General features: G+C 32.2%; 1 protein-coding gene across 1 annotated transcript in view; it reads left to right on the top strand.

The window, feature by feature from the left end:
- The window catches only part of sfmbt2 (Scm like with four mbt domains 2), an 82,112-nt gene that overhangs the window by 45,734 nt on the left and 15,876 nt on the right, over window positions 1-20,502 (top strand). Inside the window, 12 exon segments of the mRNA XM_056455512.1 lie at window positions 3,718-3,806; window positions 5,000-5,243; window positions 8,632-8,729; window positions 11,040-11,102; window positions 11,105-11,143; window positions 11,244-11,391; window positions 14,628-14,710; window positions 16,438-16,564; window positions 17,201-17,253; window positions 17,255-17,302; window positions 17,305-17,317; window positions 20,123-20,165. Coding sequence (XP_056311487.1) covers window positions 3,718-3,806; window positions 5,000-5,243; window positions 8,632-8,729; window positions 11,040-11,102; window positions 11,105-11,143; window positions 11,244-11,391; window positions 14,628-14,710; window positions 16,438-16,564; window positions 17,201-17,253; window positions 17,255-17,302; window positions 17,305-17,317; window positions 20,123-20,165 — 1,048 coding nt within the window.

Below are 20,502 nucleotides of genomic sequence, written 5' to 3'. Positions count from 1 at the left end.
ACAGACATGTGTGTATCTATAGTGTATAGACCATCATATTGGGGTGATATAAACACACACAGTCCTTTTTTTTTCAATTTAACAACACAAAAACGGTGGACCAATTGGAGCGGTTTTTAGACTGACTACAACTTACCGTATAGAGTGCGGTTCCCCCACCCACCAATATTGATTGACAGCTGCGTATTAACATGTCCCGGTAGTCACGTGTAATCATATCAACAAGACAGGACATGCGCAAAGCAACCGGGAATAAAAGGTCTGTTTAGTTGCTACAGTAGTTTGCTAATCATCATCAAATGTGATCAAGAGTAAGTTTTACAAGTTTAAAATGTTTTAAAACAGCGCACGTGTGTAATGAATTACAGTGATTTAGCTTAGCTTTACTTCATCAGCACAGCCACGTGTCTGAACAATTATGAAAGAAGACGCTTCATTCCCGGTTTGTAGACATTAATTCAGGTTTATTTTGTGCATTAACATAACAGATATCCATACAGCAGTGGATATTAACCTGTATCCTGTAACATATGCGTGGAAAAAAAGTGCAAAGCTAAAAGCTAAAATCTGTGTGTGTGTATCTGTGTGCGTGCACGTGAACTTTGTAATTGTGTGTGACTCGTTGCAATCCACAACAAATGCAGCATCAAATACTAATCGATAAAGTTCTTACTGTAGTATTTCTCACAAACGCTATGTGAGATCTGCTTGCTTTAAGTCTGTCTGTTGTCTGACGCAGCTGAGGGAGGAAATTAAGGCACGCAGAAAGGCACGTAGAAACGGTGGGTGGGGAGGACTAGCCTTAAAGGCACAGTACAACAAAACTGCATTCTGGTGCAAAAATGTATAAAAGAGAAACTTATAAAAGGTATAATAAAAAATCTGATGGGTGTTTTGAGCTGAAACTTTACAGACACATTCTGGAGACACAAAAGAGTAATCTAGGTGCCCTTTAAGGTAATTTCTCACATTTGTTGATTGATTTATTTGTTCTTATACCTGGATTTTATTTATGTAATGGCTTGTGTCCTCTGTAATTTATATTCAGTTATGTAGTTTATTGACCAAAAACTGCAGTTAAAGTTCTATTTAAAGTCTGCATGAACTGGAAGTTGTTAAGACTTTTATTTCAGCTTGTTGACCCAGTTCCAACTAAAACCAAAAATATTGAGTTGAAGGCAGGGCTAGGGTTGTGCGATTTGGGGAAAATATCTAATTGCAATTTTTTTTTTAAAGATATTACAATTTCAATTTGATTTGCGATTTGATTTTGTAGTCAAGCTGCAGCTCAATCTGTATAATCGGTAGCTTCTTACTGCTAAAATGCAGTGAGTGTTAGTTATAAAAAAGGAACTGAAAAGATACTAACTTTAACATTTATTCAATTTGTTTTTAAATATTCAGAAATGAAACACTAATTTTTCTCTAGAGAAAACAGTAAACACACAAAAAAAAATTCTGTTTTTGTTCGGTGTCTGTGACTTTGAAACCAAAATATTCCCATATTAACGATGTCCTATTTTTCTTTGATATCAATTCATCTGGTAATGCTTCGGAAGCAGCAAATGTCATTATCCCGCACTCGTTACTTGTCCGTGCTTTCCTGTTTGTTTGTTTTATTGTGGGTGTTCCACATAGTTCGGTTGCGCAATTCGACTTTTGCAGAGTGAAAGTGTGTTCACTCAATTGGCTATATATATATATATATATATATATATATATATATATATATATATATATATATATATATATATATATATATATATATATATATATATATATATATATATATATATTATATTATAATCGCAGCCTCTTGCGATTACCTAATTGCAACATTTTAAATCGTGGTTGCGATTCGATTTAGATTAATCAATGGATAATTATTTTTGCGCATCATTCGCTCCAAGCAAACTGACGGTAAGAGGGCTGTGGTTAAGAATATTGTGGCTAAAGCCATCAAACTGACATCATCAGAGAAGAACCAACACTCCAAACATGGAAGCAAATGTTCAGAATTTGATTAAAGATTACCAAAACAAACATTGATTTTCCGTGAATTAATTTGATTAATTGCTCAACTAAACAATAACAATGTGTTCCAGCAAACTAAACATTGCAAATTTTGATTTCACACACACTTTAAAGTCAACTCTCTCACTTTTCATCTCAGTGTGTTTGTTTTCTGGAGCTCACACCCTCATGAGTGCTGTCATGTGTTATTGAGTGAATCCGTCCTGACGTAACAGTTAACAGTCAACAAGCAATGCACAATCTGCTGATGTTCACATTCACCACTCGTCATGATTAATTGACTGTTCTCCTTCTGCACTACTAGCACTTCTCTCTGCACTGGCTCCATGTACGCTATTGTAGAAAACAGGATGTTTAGACACTCAAATGCTGGAATTGACCTGTCATTATATACATTTGTAATGCATATATGAATATTTTATGCATCTGACACTGTGGGGAAGGAAGTAGGAAGACGTTTGAGAGAGGAAGTGCACTTAATGGCGTATCCGTAAATCTGTTGACGATAGATTACGTTTCGATGTGCTCATTCTTCTAGATACGTTTTTTTTTTTTTTGTACCGGAAAATAAACATGAAACTATATTAAGTAGGGAAACTCAAAAAGTGAATTGATAAAAATCCTAATAATTATCAATGTGCTTCTCCAGTTAATTGATCCCACATGAAAAGATACGATAGTAATTTATATTTAGTGTTTTTGAACCATAGGCTACTATAGTAAAGTGTATTAAACTGTACGTATTATAGTATGTACAACTCTTTGTTAATGAATGCAACAGCATACTGTAGTGTTAACTATAGTAAACTGGAAAACTGCAATAAATAGTGAATACTTTAGTTTTTACTGTGTTGTAGTATAATACTATAAGACAATAAATTTGGGTCATTTGTTTATAATATTATAGTTTTTGTGTTACCATCGCAACTGTAGAATTACCACAACAGATTAATTCAAGCACTTTACTTTTTTATAGTATGTTTAAAAAACACTTTAGTATTTACTTTAAATGAATATAGTATTTCTCAGTTTGGATTACATTAAGATTTTATATAAAATCAGTTTAAAAATGACAATTCGTTTGAAATTACATTAATATATTTAGATTAGATTTAGGTTTATATGTTATAAAAATATATAGAATTTATAATTGATAATTTAGTATCAAATAAAAAAAGTAAAGTGAAACAATTTTCTATGTTCTCTAACATTTGGGAATGGAATGTGCATTCATGAGTAGGTTTTAGGGAATTTCTGTAAACCACACACACACACACACACACACAGACAGACAGATGATTGCACAGCTATCTGTATGGGGACTTCCCATTGATGTAATAAATTTTACGCTGTACAAACTGTATTTTCTATCCCACTACCCCAAAACCCAACCCTAACAGGAAATAACCTGCATTTTTATATTTTCAAGATACTTCATTTTGTGTGATTTATGAGCCGTTTCCTCGTGGAAAACAAAATAAAAGGCCTCTACAAGTTCAAAATGTGCTGATATTGCTATACTTGTGAAGACATTTGGTCCCCAAGTTAGTAATACATGGTGTATGTGCGCACACTATCTACAGCAGCATAATGCATTAGTTTCAGTGAGAGAGTGTGGAATTGTATTAAGTTCATAATGTGTGAAATTCATTGCATTTGCTTTGTTTTTCTTAATCTTTTCAGCCATTAAAGAGAAGTACAGCGACTGGACTGAGTTTCTTATCAAAGAGCTCACAGGGTCACGGACGGCACCTGCAAACCTGCTGGAAGGGGTGAGAATCAGATTTTGTGTATGACTACCAATTTGCTAAAGGTTTGGTTCAACCCTAAACGAAAATTTTGCTATCGTTTACTTACCCTCAAGTTCTTCCCATAAAAAAATTAATTCATCTTCAAAACACAAATTAAGAGTTTATATATATAAATAATTTCGGAGAGATTTAAATCCCTCAACTGAAAATAAATTCATCCAAAACTCTGATGCGTTCAACAGTTCTTAAAAGGAACCTCACAGTATTCAAAATGGTATTGAATATCGATATCTTGGTATCGTATCGAAGTTAGAAATTCCAATATCATGACAACACTAGAATAAAAAAAGCTTTTTGCGTTTTTCAGGATCAGTGTTTGTAATTTATATATTTTGTATTTATTTATATATTTTTATATATAAATAAATGTAATATTTACATATTTGAGCTTAATAGAGGAAACAAAAATATATAAAGTATATATATATTTTTTAACCAATGCTAGTTTTGAATGCATCTGCCAAAAAAAGTATATATATATATATATATATATATATATATATATATATATATATATATATATATATATATAATATATATATATATATATATATATATATATAGTTTTGAGAGATTTATGTCCCTCTACTGAAAAAGTATTCACCCAAAATATTGATGCTTTCAACAGTTCTTAAAGAGAACCTCACAGTATTGAAAAAGGTATCGAATATCGATATTTTTCTTAGTATCATATCGAAGTTAGAAATTTCAATATCATGGCAATACTAGAATAAATACAGAATAAAAAAAAATTAACTTGGGGGGTTAGGGTAAATTTTTTTAAATATATTTTTAATATTTATTTTTATATTTTTATATATTTATACATTTAATATTTAAACATTTCAGCTTAATAGAGGGAAGAAAAAATATATACACTTAACTGACCAATGCTAGTTTTGACGGCAAAAAAAAAAAAGTTTGTTTAGTAGTTTTGAACTTGTGAAAGTAATTTTGGCATGATTTTGATTAGAATTATGCCAAACCAGTTCTTTGAATTTTCCTCAAATAACTACTATAACAACTAAAAAAAAAAAAAAAACTTCAGGTGGGTTCAAAGGAAGCAAATTTCACTTGCCAAATCCTAGCTAAGTGATAAATTTATTGTTAATACCCAAGTTAACAACCTCTCTTGTCTCTTCCTTTCCTCTCAGCCATTACGGGGTAAAAACACAGTAGATCTGATCATGGAAGGCAGTATTTTGGAGTTGCGAGATGCCTCAGAGCCCAGCGTCTACTGGGCCACTCAAGTTCAGCGTAATGTCGGTGGACGTTTATGTCTCAGTTATGTTGGATTAAATGACGCCGCCTACTACATGTGGATGTTCTACCTTGACACCAGGCTCCGCCCCCTGGGCTGGGCCAAAGAAAATAACCTACCAATGAAACCACCCACAGGTAAGAGTATTAAACTGTGTTTAATTGAAATTAAGCTGAACATTAAAATATAATCAATGGGTACATCAGTAATCCATATATTTACCTTATTCTGAAGTAGTCAATATTATGATTTAGGTGTTTACATGAGTTAGTTTTAGAAAATAAATTTCTTATTCCTATTTTATGTTAATGGGTCTTAATTAAATAATTAGGTTTGATAATCATATGTAAATAAATTCAGTATAATAATTTAAATAAAAAAATCCTGAATGAGATTTTCTGTTAGCTTTTAGTTAAAGCAGCACAGCTCATATTCATGCTTTTGCATTTTTCTTAAGGTTTCCTCTCTTGTATGCAAATGTTTTTCCATTGCACAATTGCCAGGTTTCTATGTGCAGCCTGTCTGACTTCCACTATTATGGATCTGAATTGACATCCCTAAAGGAAAGCCTGTAAATAAATTCAAGAACATGTTTGAACTTGTTTGCTAATGACTTTTTTCAAACAGATTTGCTTATGTAATGTACAGTAGTCAACATGGATTAATTGATTGGAAAGTATTAAATCCAATACTAAATGGATTGACTGATGGACAGATAAAACACCTTGATAATATATTATTGGATTCATAACTGGATGGATAGTTGAGTTAAATCTATTGATAGACGAATGGATGGATAAGTTCTTAAGCGGATGGAAAGACAAATTAATATTTGGTTGGACGAAAAACATGGTTGAATGAATGAATGAACAAAAAAATGGATGGGTGGATTAATGTAATAAATAGTTTAACAGATGAATTGCTAAGGATAGTTGATTAGATCAGTGGATTTTGAGTTGGATAAATACTTGGAAGTATGGATGGATGGAAAACTGCTTCAGAAATTAAATTATAGTTGATAATGAATAGTTATAGCTGATGATGTATTAACACTTTTGATGAATGGGATATTAAATGTAGCATAAGTATTGATAGATGACCAAAACTTGAAAATGTAGATGAAGGATTTGATGGATGGATTGTAGGAACAAATGGATGAAAACATATTTCAGTGAATAGATAAATGGATGGGTTGGTTAAACTGATGGATGGTTAGATGAATTGATGAATGGAAAAATACTTAGGTGGATATGGACCCATTAAGAAATGGTTGGATAACTGGCTGGTTTGATGGATGGATATATGGATGAATGGAAAAATACTTTGAATAATAGATGAAAATTTGGATAAGTTGAAAGATGGATGATTGGTACAGATGATTTGAATACAGTATGGAGTGGAAAATGATACTGTATGTTCAGCCACTTTTAATAAAGACTACATTTATGGATGGATGGACAAAAAAAAACTGATGGATACATACAGTAAATGGATGGATACTGGATGGTAGTTTAATTGATGGATGGATAGATGGATGGATGAATAAAAAAGAATTCAATGGCTAGATAAATAGGTGTGTAGTTAATGAAATGGATAAATAAATTACATAATTAAATGTTTTATATAGTATGAGAATAGTAAGATGAACGATTGATAAAATCTTGGTTAGATTGATAGATGGATGATTGATAAATCTTGTTTGGATGGATGGATGGATGGATGAATGGATGATAAAAACTTGGTTGGATGAGTGAACATTTGATAAAAACTTGGATGGATGGATTGATGGATGATTCATAACTTGGATGAATAGGCGGATGGATGCACAATTGATAAAAGTTTGGTTGGATGGATGGGTGGATAGATGGATTTATGGATGGATAGACAATTGATAAAAACTTGGATGGATGGACGGATGGATGCACAATTGATAAAAGTTTGGTTGGATGGATGGATGGATGTACAATTGATAAAAACTTGGTTAGCTGGATGGTTGTTTGATAAAACTTGGATGGATGATGGATGGATGATTCATAACTTGGATGGACGGATGGATGCACAATTGATAAATGTTTGGTTGGATGGATGGATGGATGGATGGATGGACAATTGATAAAAACTTGGATGGATGAATGATTTATAAAAACTTGAATGGATGGACGGATTGATGCACAATTGATAAAAGTTTGGTTGGATGGATGGATGGATGGACAATTGTTAAAAACTTGGTTAGATGGATGGTTGTTTGATAAAAACTTGGATGGATGGATGGATGGACATTTGATAAAACTAGGATGGATGGATGTATGGATGGGTGGATGGATAGATGATTGATAAACATGGATGGATGGGAGGACAATTGATAAAAGTTTGGTTGGATGGATGGATGGATGGACAATTGATAAAAACTTGGTTGGACAGGTGGATGGATGGATGGTTGATTACTTGATTGGATGGATGGATGGATGGATGGATGGGTGAATGGACAATTGATAAACTTGGTTGGATTGATGGTTGACGGATGGATGGCTAGTTTCATTGGATGGATGGATTGCTGGTTTGGTTAGATGGATGGATGGATGGATGGATGGATGGATGGCTGGCTTGGTTGGATAGATGGATGGACGTTTGATAAAAACTTGGTTGGATGGATAGCTAGTTTGGTTGGATGGATGGATGGACAGATGGATAGATGGACGGTTGGTTTCGTTGGATGGATGGATGATTGACAAAATCTTGGTTGGATGGATTGATGGACTTTTTTACTCTATTGTCAGCACTTTGGTCAACTGTGTTGTTTTAAAGTGCATTATAAATAAACTTGAATTGAATTTAATTGATTTGAATGGACGATTGATAAAAAATATTGGATGGATGGACTGTGATGGATGGATGGATGATTGGATGGATGAAAGATTGATAAATGCTTGGTTGGATGGATAGATGGATGGACAATTGATTAAAACTTGGTTGGACAGATGGATGGATGGACGGTTGATAAAAACTTGGATGGATGGATGGATGGATGGGTGGACAAATGATTAACTTGGTTGGATGGATTGATAACTTGGTTGGACAGACGGATGGATGGTTTGGTTAGACAATTGACAAACTTGGTTGGACAGATGAATGGATGGACGATTGATAAAAACTTGGTTTTACGGACAGATGGACGAATGGATGGATGGAATCATGGAATTGGTTTAATGCACAGATGGATGGATGCAACAGGATAGATGGTTAATTTGATGTAGTGATGACTGAATGGATGAACTGAATTGAGGATGAATAAATTTATGAAAACTGGTTTAATGTTATAAATAATTGAACGGATGAATGAAAAATTGGTTCAGAAAAATAATGATAAATGAAAAGAAAGATGGTTTAATGAATAAATATGAATGGATGGCTGGGTCAATAAGTGGAAGGGTTGATAAAACCTTGGTTTAATAAATGGGTGAATGGTTGGAGGACTACAGGTGGACAGATGGATGCATGAGCTCTTTTTTTCTCACTGTCTTTCAGATCTGTGTGATTTGAGGAGCAGCTCTGAATGGATTGCAGCTTTAGATGAAGCCACAGCTGAAGCTTTGAACAGCCCTCTTCCACTGGAGGTCTTCAAGGTCTGTGTTTGTGTGTATATATTCTGTGTGCGTGTGATTCTGGTATTCATCCCTACAAGTATAGTTATACCAGTCTTTTTTTTTTTTTTGGTAATGCTAGTTTGAGTAATACATGCTTCAGTCATTTATGTATTTATTTTACACTTATGATTTCTATCGATGCTCTAGATATGCCAGTTTCAGTTGAATAAATTTTTTTCTTGCACAGAGACTTATTTTGTGCAATTATGCATTCACAACAAGATGAACCATTATAGAGGTGGTCAAATGTATATTTATAATATCTATTATTTTAATTATTGACATTAATATTTAAATTACAGGTATTAATGGGCTGACCCCTCAATACATCTTGTTTTCATGTCCCCTTAATCCCCCATGTAATTCACACCCTTGTTAGAGGATTAACACCCTGGTTACCTTCTAATATTTTTCAAAAAAATCTAATGAAACAGTTTTGAAAAATCACACCAATTGCATCAAGTTATCTCTAAACAACACTGTTTAAACAGGCATTTAGCGGTCTTCTTGTCTTGAAAATATTAACTTAAAGACTCCCACTATATTTTAAATGTCTCTGCCTTCTGAATTATATATTCAGCTTCAAATATCATAAAATAATTAAGTTTACTATGTTATATAAACATTTGCATGAAACTTCTATTTCCCTACATTCTGGTCAACTCTGTTACAGTACATTGGCTTTGAAAATGTGTAACAATCTTTAAAGCAGTTATATTTTTTTTTTTTGCTTGCTGCAAGTGATGAAACTCGGAAAGGCATTGAGTCCTTATCATTTCTTTCATTCATTTTTACAAAATGTTTTGGAAACACAAATAGTAGATTAGTTACTGAATGCCAACTATGTGCAATATTTCAGTGAATTCACTTTTTAAAAACGATAGTATGATCAAATTGCCTAAATTCAGTTTTAGAAATGCCATGCATTATCTATTTTGAGGTTAGCATCATTATAAGCATCATTATTCATCATCTGCATTATTTTACATGAATTATTAATTCAGAATTTATACATTAATAGATTTACTTTTTAAAAACAATTACATGATGAAAATCGTTATAAATTATGTTATAGACATGTCATTGGGTATCTGTTTTGAGATTAGCATCTTGAGTCAACCACAAAATGGTGAAAAATGTCAACTCTGTTACTGTCAACTCGGTTTAAAACATTTAACAGTAAGTTAAACAACTATTAGCAGCAGAACCAAACAATCCCTATCGTATTTAATAATTTTGCATTACTTACATTAATAATTAATTTGGTATACTTTAAATTATGCATTAGCTAATACAGTCACTTTATAAAAAAACAATAACATGATGAAAATGCTTAAAATTATGTTACAAAACATTGTAATGGGGTCCTCTGTTTTGAGATTAGCATTTTGAGGTAACCACAAAATGGTGGAAAAAGTCAACTCTGTTACTGTCAACTCTGTTTAAAACATTTAACAGTAAGTTAATCAACTATTAGCAACAGAACCAAACATTCCCTATCATATTTAATAATTCGTTTTGCATTATTTTACATGAATTATTAATTCAGTATACTTTAATTTATACATTAGCTAATACATTCACTTTTTGAAAATGATAATATGGTTAAAATGCTTATAAATTCAGCTTTAGACATGTCATTGGGTATCTGTTTTGAGATTAGCATCTTGAGCTAACCATAAAATTGTGGAAAATGTCAACTCTGTTACTGTCAACTCTGTTGAAAACATTTGACAGAAAGTTAAACAACTATTAGCCACAGAACCAAACATTCCCTATCACATTTAATAATTTTCCATCACTTACATTAATAATTAACTTGGTATACTTTAAATTATGCATTAGCTAATACAGTCACTTTATAAAAACAATAACATGATGAAAATGCTTAAAATTATGTTACAGACATGTTATGGGGTCTCTGTTTTGAGATTAGCATCTTGAGCTAACCGCAAAATGGTGGAAAAATGTCAACGCTTAACAGTTAACATTAACATTAACATTTAACAGCAAGTTAAACAACTATTAGCAGCTGAACCAAACATTATCACATTTAATCATTTTGCAATATTTTACATGAGTAATTAATTCTGAATATTTGAGATTAGCTTTTAGCAGTATGGTCAGTTTAAGCAAAATGAATGGAAAACACTTGAAATGCAATTCCGGAAAAGGTCCGTGTGTATGTGTGTGTGTGTGTGTGTGTGTGTTTTGTGAAAGCTGTTGGATTGAAGCATCACATATTGATAACACAAACAACTGATCTGTCTGTGTGTGTGTGTGTTTTAGGATCATGCTGACTTGCACACACACTCCTTCAGGGCAGGAATGAAGCTTGAAATGGTCTCTCCCGGTGGGAACCCTTCCACATCTGCCCCGTGTCTGTGACTAAAGTACGCTCCTTCACACACAGGCACACCAGATGAAGGGTTATGAAGTGTAGGCTATAATTAGCACCCACCGAGCCTGACTTTGAGTGTCTCTGTTCTACAGGTCTATAATGAATACCACTTTCAGATCACTGTCGATGACCTCACAGCTGAAGCCACGCCCACCAGTGCAGTGTGTCACGCAGAGTCTCCGGGAATCCTGCCAGTGCAGTGGTGTCTGAAGAATGGAGTCGAACTGGAGAGGCCAAGAGGTGGGCGAGATGCTCTCGTTACTGTAGATGCTAATGAGATTTATGCTCTTTTGTTTAATTTACATTTGCTTAATGAGAATGTTTATCAATGGGTTTTGCTGTTATCTCGGTTTCATTTTCAGTTTGATGTGGATTATTTATCAAGAGTTTATTTGTATTTAGTATAATAATAGAGAGTAAAATATAAAATTAATTAATATGAAAATGATTGTAATCAGGGATGGGCAAAAATGCATTAAAATGTATTTTAAAATAAAATACAAAATACCTCAGTTTTACATGTATCAAAATAAACTACAAAACACAGCAGCCACAACAAGTATCAAAATAAAATACTGTATTTTGAAAATACAATAAAATACTTTTACAAGGGAGCATGACATTTTTTCACACACCTTCTATCAATAGGCATATTGAATCAGTCCCTTCACCACTAAACTGACTTAGTAAAGTGTTTGACAGCAACAGTGTTTCTCTGAGCAAGTTTAAGTCAGCTTCTCTGCCACCTCATTCACCTCTTATCCTGTATCCAAGTATTCATAAGCTTTTGTTTTTTTCATTTTACTATAAATTTTGTATGAATTTCATACAGAAAGTCCTGTCTTGAAGACGTTCTTTTAAATTACTGTAAAAAACCATCTAATCCAGATAATGAATTGGACTATAGTACTATATCTCTTCATTCTGTTTCCATCCATTGTGTGGTCAGTGAAATTGACACTATCTCTTAACAGTTTTATATTTTAAATAGGTGAAATATAAAGGGTTATTTTAATTTCTTGCTCACAGTTTAAAAAAAAAATTTATTTAGTTTTTGCAATCTTCAATACTTCATGTAAACGCATGATTTCTGAAAATGACTCAAACCTCCAGTTTTAGTCATTTTCATAAATCATGTTTTTTGAAATTGCAGATTTCAGTGTACAACATAAAACAGGATATCTCTAAAAATAGAATTCATATACATCCTGCTGCTGCTGTGTAACAGGAGTTTGTGGTTTTTGACCAGTCCATAGAGTATTATTAAATATATGTGTTTCATGCACTGCATTGTGCCACTTTGATGTGACATCTTTGCTCTTCATTAAATATACAGAGCACTTGCAGCTACTGGCATCTAAAACAGCCAATGAAGTATTGTAGGAATCGCCATTGTAGGACTTATTTGTATGTTGTTTGTCTTATTTTCTTGGCATCTACATCAGCAATCTATTCAAAACTATTATTATTTGTGAAGTTTCCTCATTCTCCCAAAAGTTTTCCAGTTCTTCTTTAGCTTGGTAAACACCACTACAGCATCTTTAGGTGCTTTTTTTTTTATTTCTAAACATCCATGCATTCAAAACATGCATTTCTACCTGCAGCACTGAGACCGTTGATGATTATGTGCTGTAGAGCTCCATATTCCTGTTCTTAAGAACTGAGATTTTATCAATCTTATTTTTAAGCAAGGGAGCTAATGCATTGTACTTAAATATTACTGGTCTTGGCATTGTGCAGTATACTATTTTCAATGATTGTGGACTTGCTCCCAAATCTACCCATGCCATTTGTCTGTTATTTTCTTTATGTGGGTTGAATAATTTCCATCCATACTCCAAGCACTGACCACCTTCTTCAATATTAATCAATTTTCTGTTCTCTAACTGAGAAAGCTTTAATCTGAGGCCACATTTTATGATGACCTCATGTAGACTTCTTACAAAGTATTTTACAGTATTTTAAAAAATACAAAAATACAAGACACTAAAGTATTTTGATACAAAATATAAACCCATTTTAATAAATTCTATTAAATACAAATTACAAAATACTATTTTGTTTTTAAAATCTCTGATTGTAATGATCTATAAAGTGCAGTTAACTAATTTTATTTGCAGTGAAAAAGTAAAAAATGAATACAAAATCAAATTTAATAAGTGAATAATAATATACAAATAAAATAATGCATATTCTAATGTATGTTGTAATAATAATAATAATATTAATAATAATAATAATAATAATCAGAGCTTGACATTACCTTTTTTGTAGTTTTCCAACGTTACTAGCCACTTGCCATTTTCACTAGCCAACCTTGTTGTTGGGAAAATATATTTTATATGCACATATTTCACTTTGCCATACTAAAAATGACTATTTTTTTTATTTTGTGTTATGTCCACATGCCTTCTGGTTAATTAAACAATTTTTTGTTATTTCACATGACTTTTTAGGGGTCAACACTAAGGATTTACCTTTTTTTTTCTCTGGCCACACCAAACTAATTATTTTCTTGCTGCAAATTTTAAATAATGTGTCAAAACAAGTTAAATACAGCTGTATACATACATTTTATTCAACAAAAAGTTCTTAAAACAATTGACATTTAAAAAAATTTATTCTTATTTATCTAAAACTATACACAGTCGTTTGTTCAGGCTAAAGGTCCCAGATCATCAGGTAACTAGATAAATGGAGAGGTAATTTCCTATTAAAGCAATGTTATTGCAAAGGATGATAAACAAACCATATTAACAAAAATAAATGCAAGCAAAAGAAGGTAGATGAAAAACATTCTGTTTGTGAAAGTATGATCATGTGAACATGGTTAACATTAAGCCTAGTAATAATCTGTTCAAAGAATGGTAAAAGCAGCAACTGCATACATAATATCTGGAGCTCCTGAAAGCAGCAGGACTGTGGGCTCATGAGCACCAATTTTTACCAATCTATTTCAAAGAGAAACTTTGACATTTTTTACCAGTTTTTCCCAGTTGCATTTCCAGGCACAGTTGTTTTGTGCAAGAGAACTGGAGCTTTTAAGCACTCATGCGCATCCCAATATCATCTGTGCCTCGCTCATAACGTCAGTGAGCGAGGATCACCTGTGTCTCACTGTGCGCCAGATCATGCTTTTCATTCGGTATTTACCTGCTTTTTTTTGCTCGCACGAGCAATTATCAGTCATGCTCCTGCTGCTAAATATTTATATATAAAACATTATTATTATTATTATTATTATCATTAACAATATTATTATTATTAACAATATTATAATTATTATTATTATTATTATTAACAATATGATTATTATTTATAATAATATTCACATTATTATTATTAGTTGTAGTAGTAGTAATAGTTAACAACAACAACAACTAAAGTTTGAAAGTTTATTTTCATCAATCTTTTTCTCCTAGTTTCATTTCTCTCTCTCTGACAAGTTTTTCTCTCTCTTTCTGATTTTGGGACAGGTTTTGAGTCACAGGACTTTGACTGGGCTGACTATCTCAAACACACCGGCACTGAGGCCGCTCCAGATGCGTGTTTTCCAAACGTAAGGCCCCTGCTCTATTTGAACTTATCTCAACCAGACCTTTGTGTTTTTTTTTCTATTTCAGTAGATCATTCTGATGACTGTTGACCCACTAGTGGGTCTTCCTGGTGTGATTTTGGTCACAGAAACAAACACACGAGAGCTATCAAAAGACTGTTTTGTTGTTGTGAGAAATACCCTTTCACTTATGAGTTTCCTTTCTGCATAACGAATAAAGGAAACTCTTTCAACTAGTGGACAACAGATATTACGACAGAAGATACAGTCAGATGGAGATATTATAAAATCATTTCTACCAGCATGTACTGGAGAATAACATTTATTTGTAGTCTGAAGGTCTCCAAAAGTACAATCCAACATCACAAATTGTTTGAGAAAAGACTCACATCCAAAAATTTAAATAAACAAATATATAAATAAATAGTTAAATTAATAATTAATTATTAATATAAATAAAACAAAACTTATTCTAATATACAGTTGAAGTCAAAAGTATTAGCCTTCTATGAATGTTTTTATTTCAAATATTTCCCAAATGATGTTTAACAGAGCAAAGAATTTTTCACAGTATTTCCTATAATATTTTGTCTTCTGGAGAAAGTCTTCTGGAGAACTCTGCGTTAAACAGAAATTGGGGAAAAATATACAGTACAGGGGGGTTAATAATTCCGGAGGGCTAATAATTCTGACTTCAACTGTAGACTCAAACAAAAAGATTACTGCTGCTTGTTCAAACTACCCATCTAAGATAAGCTGAAACAAACAATTTTTGTCATTTCTTGTCCAATTTATTTGATTTATGTTCAGTTCACTTGAATTTGTCAACCATTAAGATAACTTAGGCGTTTTGTGTTGGGACAACATGAAGGAATTGTGTTGGTCCAACTACCATGTTAGGGGATTTGTACTGTAGGTCCCAACGTGCTTTGCATGAGATTGAATAAAGAGAGGGAAATGTTGACAATAAAAGTTATTGTAGGTGTTTAAAGTTAATGGAAAGACTTGTTAAAGTTAAATCTTCACTTTAGTTTGAAGATTTAGAAGATTTTCATGTAATGCTTTGAGTTTTGAGATTACCACCTTGCAGAAGCACCCATGCTTTGGGTGTTGGTAGCTTAATTAGCAAAAATGCAGTTTGTTGGTTTGCTCAATGAGCAATAACTGTCCTAAAATAAGTTTTGAGATCAGCCTCAATCCACTTTATATGTAACTCATGAAATATGTTTAAATATGGTTCTTTTGGTTCATTTAGGATAACTTCAAATAAAACTAAGAGACTTCAAAATTTACGACACAATAGACCAACCTGATATTATCAGACCTTTGAGTTCAAGTTGAGTAAAAATACAAATGTATTTAAACTTTTATTTGATAAGTCATGTTGGACCAACGCATTAATTGTGTAATAGTTTTATTTTAGTTTGGTACTAAACAAATTTATTAGATGTAAATTCTGCCCTCAATTAAAATTGAGTTTCATCCAATGAGTTATTTTTTGAGTGTATATTAATATTATTTAATAGTATGTTTTCATAATAATAATTATAATAATAATCATCATCGGACTCTATTTGTAGTTTTTTGGATTCCAAGCCGACTTTATTCATATTTACCAAGGGCACCAATACTTTTGACCATGACTGTATCCCTCTCCTTATCCTGTTTTTTTGTGTTTGTTACGCACTGTTAGTGTGATCTTCTCCACTGACCTGTTGTTATGTGATCAGGCGTCTCAGAGCCGGGGTTTCTGTAAGGACATGTGGCTTGAAGGGGTGAATCCTTTATATCCTGCTGAACTCTGCGTCGCTCGCATTACTCAGGTCAAAGGCCGTCTCCTCTGGCTCAGACTGGAAGGTATGAATGAATACACCATTTATTTTCACAATTCTTCAGATTAGGTGAAAGAAATCTTTCAGACACATGGCCTTGGTGTGAATACAAAAAAATGTGGTCCAATAATCATGAAAAAACTGTGAATTTAGGTTTTGTAAGGCCCAGATAAAGTCACTGAAAATAAAGAAATCTTAGAAAGTAGTAAAAAAAAATTCAATAATGAATATGAAATGCATTCAGTAAATATTCACATGCTTTCAGCTAGTACATTCTTTATCTTGTGATTACAAATAAAGATTCATAATTGTCAAAGATGTCATGATTTTGCAAACTGTAAAAAGTGACAAAATGCAAAGAGTAAAACTCACACAATCGAAGGGTTTGGCTATTTTGGAATTTTTTTTTTTGTAAACGTTAGTAATCAGCAGTAGTACAGTAGAAACAAACAAAAAAATCAGTAGATCAATTGAAAAACTAACCGGATTTTTCGGCTCTGGCTCAACCTGATAGGTGTGAATGGAAACTGCTTTTATTTTCATCATACTTTAGTTTAAAGAAATCTTTCAGGCACATGGCCTTGCAGTGAGTTCGAAAAGATATGGCATACTGGCATATTGATGACAGGTTTTACCTCTGCTCTTCTGTCTTTGTTTACAGGTCTGACAAAGCCATTACCGGATTGTATAGTAGATGTGGAGAGTATGAATATTTTTTCCTGTGGGCTGGTGTGAAGCAAACGGCTATCCGCTAACACATTCACCTTAAGACTGGTCTGTGAGTATCATGTATAGATTGGATAGATTCATGAATCAGTGATTGCATTATACTATTTTAGTCATTGTATACAGTGCTCAACATAAATGAGTAGACCTCATTTTGAAAAATAAACATTTATATCCATTTCTCAGTGAATGTAGGCAATGTACTTTTGGTGTATTTAAACAAGATAGATTTAATAAACAGAATATATTTATTCAAATAATATTTTAGTCACCAAACATATTTAGAAACTGAAAGATAATACAATTAAATTCAAGCAAAATATCGCAAAAATAAATTACAACCTACAAAATTTCAACTAAATTTTTTAATTGTTTTGCTGCTCTTGATATTTCCTCTTTTTTTTAAATTATATTTGATATTTTTCTGTAACATAAATTGTTGGTTTTTGTACTAGTTTTTGGACCGTTATTCATAAGTTATTTTTGTATTGATAAGCTCCAGATTTGGCTTCAGTACTGACTAATCTAATGTATATGCACAAATATAATATTATATAGCTTCCTATTAAAAATATGAATTTAAAAGATAGATTTGTTAGGGGTACTTACTGTGTATATGTGGACCACTAGAAACACACACACATACATACATATACATATATACACATACACACACACATATAATATATAACATATACATATATACATATATATATATATATATATATACACACATATACATATATATATATATATATATATATATATATATATATATATATATGTGTGTATATATATATATATATATACATAACACAACAATCAAATGCAAATAAAATTTAAATAAAGACAGGAAAATGCCTTTATATTGCACAGAGGTTACTCTATGCTCTTTGCACATGCAATTCATATAACTTATGGCATACAGTAGTAGTCACAAAGTCTTGGCAATTCATCTATGAATAATTCATGTTAAATTACTTGATATTGCTAAATGGACGTTTCACCTGTGAGATGAGCACAGCAGAAAACAAACAAACTTTAATCAGTCCATGTACGCAACTTGTCATTAGGTGATGATACAGCAAAAACAACCCTTTACTGCATGCAGTGCATGTCAGAAGGACATTTCACACTAATAATCTTCTGTATATTATAATCTTGCGCTGATGTTTTGTCATCTGCCAGATTTGTATTTCAGCGTTTTTATCATTCATCGACTTCATGATTTGTGACGTAAATAGATTTTAAAAATACCACCAATAGTCTTCGCAATACTTTGATCACATTAAGAATTGCTTTTTTTCATTAAAAAAAAAAAGTTTGCTTAAATTTCCAAATGAGGTATTATTTAATGAAATATGCAGTAATCTGAATATTTGTCTAGCACATTTTTTTGTTTAAAAGAAAGGTTTCATTTTTATTTATTTGTTTTACAATAGTCAAAGATTTTTACTATGGGAATTTTGGTAATAATTGTTATCTCTTTTTTTTTTTGTTTTTAAATAAAATATTTTATGTAAAATGTATTTCTGTAAAAGCCTTCAAAATATAGACCTGAAGAAACATTAGCAGTTTGGTGTATGTAAAGTTGCTGATGGTAAAAGTGTAGATTTATGACTCAATACAGAAGTTAAATGTTTTGTCTTGCTTCCAGTCTAAAATATCTAAAATAAATAAATTAATTAATTAAAAAAAAAACTTAAATCAAATAAAGAAACATTTTCTGACAAGTAAACATTGTCTTGTTTTTTTAGAAAAAAAAAATTATCTGCCAGTGGGGTAAGCAAATTATCTAAAAACATTACTCAATTTTGACTTCTTTCTCTCAAAACAAGACAATTATTTGTTTAGATCTGTCACACTTCTTAAATAAAAGTGTAAACAGATGAATCCAATCGCCATTGATTCAATGTCCGGAGGTAATATACAGTACCCACAGTGAATGTAAATAAACAAGGAGAAAAAGGAGTGAACTAATCGTAGCCAGAAAACACGGAAGTCAGACAGAAACAAAAATCAAACCGGAATCCAGAAACAGGTCCACGCCAGTTCTAAACAAGAGACAGAGTACGCGAACAACTTAAACGACTGACAATTACTATAAGAGTCACCGCCCATATATAGTCGCAATAATGAGCCACAGCTGGCCGACTAATCAGAACAGCTGATGATGCCAAACAGTGACCAAAACAACACAGACACAATAACACGTGCATGAGGGAACCAAAACAACAATCAGGCGAGCGCACAAACCCACAACCGTGACTAGAACTTGCTTTTTGATTGAATAATTTTTAGATATTTGGACTGGAAACAAAACTTCTAAACAAAGAAAAATAAATTTTGCTTTGAAATTGATACAAAAGAAACACTTAAAAGTAGAAATGAACCCATACCACTTTTTTTACAAACCACTATGAGTACAAATATTTTAATTTGTGTACTCGCCGATACAGAGTACCGATTACGATGCTTCTTAGATTTGGTTTCAAAGAAAGTTCAATTAATTTGAAAGAAGGTTTTTTTAATTTGCCTGTAGCAAGGATGAACACAAAAAAACTAACAGAAGGCTATTCCAAGCCAAATATATACACACATTGTTGACAACCTTGTATCGATTACCAATTAAGCATGGACATTTAAAGAATAAGTTATCCTTTAAGACTATACACAATACATATCAACCATTATTTCAACTCTCAAACAGCGTCTGAACTTAAGAATGAATTTTGAAACTGTATTGTTATCCTCACTTCAAAACAAACCAAATGACAAATCACTTGAAGAAACAAGAACAGTCCTTGAAATGTCCCAGTTTTCCCCCTGAGTTTTGTTTTTGTTTGGTTTGTTTCAGGTCTGCCTCAGAAGAAGATTGCTGTTGTTCAGCCTGAGAAACAGTGAGTGGATGTGCTCATTTCATGGAATATTTTTTGAAATCATGATCATTTTTATTTGTGTGCTAGAAAGACTGGGACTGTTGTCCTATTATAAACATGCTACACATGATTCATCAAATTTTTCAGTGTTGTTTTTGTACATCATTTTCTACATCTGTGTTGTTCTGTTACAACCCAGGCTCACTGGAAATACGTGCCACAGCATACATTGTTTTTTACAAAAACATAAAATATGTTGCTCTGGGTTATGTTTGAGATGAAAAGTCTATTGGAGGGTGCTGTGTTGAGTTTCCTGAATCTGAAATACTTTACTTTGAACACGTTTTGTTGTGCGTTT

Source organism: Danio aesculapii, chromosome 4, assembly GCF_903798145.1.
Source record: "Danio aesculapii chromosome 4, fDanAes4.1, whole genome shotgun sequence".
In the NCBI taxonomy this organism is placed as follows: domain Eukaryota; kingdom Metazoa; phylum Chordata; class Actinopteri; order Cypriniformes; family Danionidae; genus Danio; species Danio aesculapii.
This window is presented reverse-complemented; position numbering and strand designations above follow the sequence as displayed.